The sequence below is a fragment of the Capsicum annuum genome, chromosome 1 (genome assembly GCF_002878395.1).
Source record: "Capsicum annuum cultivar UCD-10X-F1 chromosome 1, UCD10Xv1.1, whole genome shotgun sequence".
NCBI lineage: Eukaryota > Viridiplantae > Streptophyta > Magnoliopsida > Solanales > Solanaceae > Capsicum > Capsicum annuum.
The window spans coordinates 26,738,147-26,742,491 of NC_061111.1; the positions used below are offsets into that span (position 1 = coordinate 26,738,147).

General features: G+C 35.8%; 1 protein-coding gene across 1 annotated transcript; it reads left to right on the top strand.

The window, feature by feature from the left end:
* The first annotated feature begins 1,422 nt into the window (after positions 1-1,422).
* LOC107870092 (probable receptor-like serine/threonine-protein kinase At4g34500) lies at positions 1,423-3,887 on the top strand. Its single transcript, XM_047410294.1, has 2 exons — positions 1,423-1,876; positions 3,229-3,887. The coding sequence occupies exons 1-2, from the start codon at positions 1,423-1,425 to the stop codon at positions 3,885-3,887; spliced, it is 1,113 nt and encodes a 370-aa protein (XP_047266250.1).
* The last annotated feature ends 458 nt before the right edge of the window (positions 3,888-4,345 follow it).

Below are 4,345 nucleotides of genomic sequence, written 5' to 3' on the forward strand. Positions count from 1 at the left end.
CTTACATATACGTAATAATCCAAATACAAAATACAGTTTATGTGGTTCACAAAATATAGAATAAGAAAATTATCCATTTGTATTGTTGTTGTCAAACTTGACTCAGTCAGAGTGAGTTAGAGTCCTACATTAGTTAGAGAATAGACTGACGATCTGCTTATATGGACTTTGACGACTCTCCCCAAATGAGCTAGCTTTTGGATTAAGTTAGGCTCAAGAGTCATTTACATGCATGGTATCAGAATGATGTTCATCTCTATTTGGACTCTCAGTCCACCCTCCAGTTGGATCTGATTGTAAAAGGGGGAGGAGGGGTGGGGTGGGGTATAAAGAGTGAGTTACAATCAACATTGATTCATGGACTAACTTTTGAATTAAGTTAGTCCCAAAGGCTCATATCGTTACAAATCAGAAGTTCAAATATGCTTCTGATCCATCTCCAAAATGGCACTCATTTGTCTTGGCAAACCAAGAGCCTTGTCAAAGAAAACAATATTAATAGTCACGGGTAGGGCGAAAAAATGGTTAAAATTTATAGTTACCCGTTCAATACAATTCATTTTAAATAGGTTGGATATCCTATCATTTAAAAAGTGGTCAATTATGAATTAACCTGTATTATCCATCATAAATATGGACACACTCCCCTTAAAGTATGTACGAGTGTAGAAATTTCTTAAAAATATATATTTATTAAAAAGAGAAAAGAAGAAGAAGAAATGTTTAGAATTTGGGAGTACTTAATTTTTTTTTTTACATAATAAGAAGCAATGAATAATATGAATATCTATATATTATGCGTTGGTTAACCTATTTTTTATCCATATCAAATATGGACGGGTCGAATGTTTTATCTGTTTTCACCTAACCAATTTTTAACCTGTTCACAACTCATATCTAATTCGACCTGCTCGTTTGCCATCCCAGTCACGAGGTTTCAATTGGCCTCTCTGTAGCAACGAGAGGTGGTGTAACTTCCTAATGTCCCTGAACACAATGACTATAGATGATTCAAATGGCATCCACCAACTAACTTGGGAACGAAACATATAGTATATTGTAAAGTCACATTTTAATTTTGGACCTTCTAGTCACTTTAAAACAGGGAAAATCACATCTTGATCAACTTAAAAGAAATATGTTCCTTTCTTGTTTTCATTTCTAATCTTTGTCTTTTATAGTTATTAAAAGACATAAGTGAGACCCTTGTGCAAATGTCTATTCACAATCACAAGCATAAGACAATACTTGGTTGCTATCAGCCCTTTTCACTGGCAGCATATTGCCAAATTCAAGAATCTTTGTTATCATCTAAGCACAGTAATGCAAAACAAAAGAAAGAATCACATACATGTCCAAAGAAAATAGTATATGATTGATTAAATTGGAGACTAACAGTTCCTGATCGTACGCGATCCTAACATGGGGTTCCTTGGGTTCTCCAAATCCAATCCAAGAAGTTATTGGATTGCTGGTGCAATAGCTCTTATTATCATTCTCACAATTATCTTAAAGAAATTAGCTGATTATCTAGATTATTGTAAACGCAATAAGCAGCTTTCAAAAACCAAACCAGATGAAGAAAATCAAGTTGATGACAAGTCTATGGACAGTAGTATTGATTCTAATGCTACTATAAGAACTTACGCACTAGAAGAGTTGAAGATGGCAACCAAAGACTTCAAGATTCGGATAGGCGTGGGAGCAACTTCATATGTTTATCTTGCTGAGTTTGGAGATGGAAGATTAGGCGCCGTGAAGCGTGTCATGGAGGGAAGAGGTGGCAAAACAAAGATGTTCTTGGATGAAGTCTCTGTCTTGCTTAGGATATCACATCCAAACTTGGTTGGTTTAATGGGATTTTGCTTGGACAAAGGTAATCTACTTCAATCTCCTACATGCTTGTATAGATTATTCTTGCTGGTATGAGGCTTAAGCTGCATGCAAATGAATTACACAATGTTCCAAGACATTAGTGAATTTTTTTCCATCATAATAATTCATGCCTGCAAGGGAAAGATGTTGAACTGTCTGAATGTTACCGTCTCATCTGAAGTTTAATCTGTTACAGATAACACACTTTATTAACTTCATGAGTTAGCTCATGAGGGGAGGCTTGCTCAAGTCACCAAGTACCCATCCTACTTCCAATGTGGGACTCTTAACACTCCCTGCACGCCCACACCTTGTTATGTGGAGCATGAACTATATAATATGGGGGCCCAACATCAGTGAACAAAGAATTTAGATGAAAAGGCTTTCTAATCGTTTTATTATTGAAAATACACTGTCATATATACATACCGATCACATAAGAGTCCTAGACTAATTATGTACAGAGAATCCCAGACTAAGTCATGTACCGAGAATAACAATCCTATGCAAACTAAGCCACAAGTGTTATCCTTCTTCAGTCATCACATGTGGGCCTAGTTCGGACCAAGTGCATGAAAATTCTGTTTGACAACGAGTGAAGATGAAACTTGAACCCAAGGCCTCTGTCTGAAGGAACATTCACCAAGAAAACCCCAAAAGAAAAACAAATAAAATTTATCCAAACAACAAAGGCTTCTATTGGCTATATTTTAAGAAGATACAGAATATTTGTTGTGAACTAAGAAAAAGAAACTCATCAGGATCCTTTTTGCTGCCTCTTTCTTGTGTCCCAATTATGTTCTTTTCTTACAACATAATATATGTGTAATGCTTCTTAGTCATCAAGAAAAACCCACAAGGAAAATATCAAAGAGAATTTTTCTCCAAAATTAGGAAGGGCTTCAATTGGCTCTATATTGAAGGAGAGAGAAGAGTATATATTGGAGAACTAGTCACAAAAACTAATCATCAGTATTCGTTTGATGTCCTCTTCCTTTGGTCCTAATTATGATCTTTTATAATAATCGTTTATCCTTCCATACTAGTAGTCATAATATTTCTTGTGTAGTTTCTTGTCTTTCGATTTCTGTTTCTATCTATTGTCTCTTGTACCTCGATTATGACACTATTTTGTTGTAGTAACTGTTTATTTTTCAGATTTCTTTGTCATGTTTCTATTGTATTTTTCCATGATTTCTTCGCTTCTGTTATTTGTTTTTTGATCTAATTTGAAATGTCTCTACCTGTTAAGGTAGGGTAAGATTTGTGAGATTATATTGGGTATGTTGTTGCAATTTATACGTAATGCTTCATATCTGATTCAAATTCAGCTCCATTTATCAATTAAAGCAGGAGAACAGTTACTACTTTTGGAGTATGTTCCTAACAAAAGCCTCTTTGAGAGGATGCACACAAACCATGGACAATCCTCGGGTACATTATCATGGTCTAATCGTCTAAACATTGCATTAGACGTTGCTCGTGCTATCGACTATCTTCATTCAGTAGCCGATCCTCCTGTCATACACAGAGACATCAAATCATCAAACATTTTGTTAATCAATGACGATCATGCCAAGCTTGCAGATTTCGGGCTATGCAAGTTAGGTAATGACGTTATAAGTGCGAGTACTCCTACAAAGGTAAAAGGTTCACTTGGTTATGTCGACACGTATTACCTTAACACGGGGCTAGTGTCGCCAGGAAGTGATGTTTATAGCTTCGGAGTTTTACTTCTCGAGCTCATTACAGGGCTCAAGTCGGTGCAGGGTTCGATGACGCTTGCTGAATGGACTGAGGACTGCAGGAAAAATGAGAACGTTGAGGTGCTAATTGGTATGTTGGATCCAAAACTCAATGGTAATGTAGACATTGAGCAACTAAGAGTTTTGGTTGATGTGGCTAACTCAGCTTTGCTAGAAAATTCTGAAGCAAGACCAACCATGACACAAATTGTTCATAAAATTTCAAGTTGCATGGAGTCTCAATCTGTGCCTATGTTACCTGTATAGAACTAAGAAGTGTTGATTACCATTTAATTTTATTTTTTTTTTAACTTGGACATAAATGTAAAACCACCAACCTATTCTTGTTAATCCTTGTATAGCCATTTGGATTTTGGTGTACAGGAACTCACCCTATATGTACCATATTCTGCTTTTCTTGTGAAGCAAAATTTGAATAGGTAGAGGTAGGGTATGCATACACTCTAGCCTCCCTAGAGCCCATCTTCGGGATTACCCTCAGTATGTTGTTCTTGGTGTTGGTGGTGTTGGGTTAGTTAAAAGATTAAATCGGTTCGAAAGTTACATCTCATAGTTCATTATATATATGCTAAAATACTTAATAAACAAACATGCACACAGACAAATATCTTCAACCAATTCAAGAAATGTAAAGTACACTTTGTATCAATTAGCTCAAGTATGAATCATTTCATCTCTTAATATTTGCTTGAGATGATCACCTA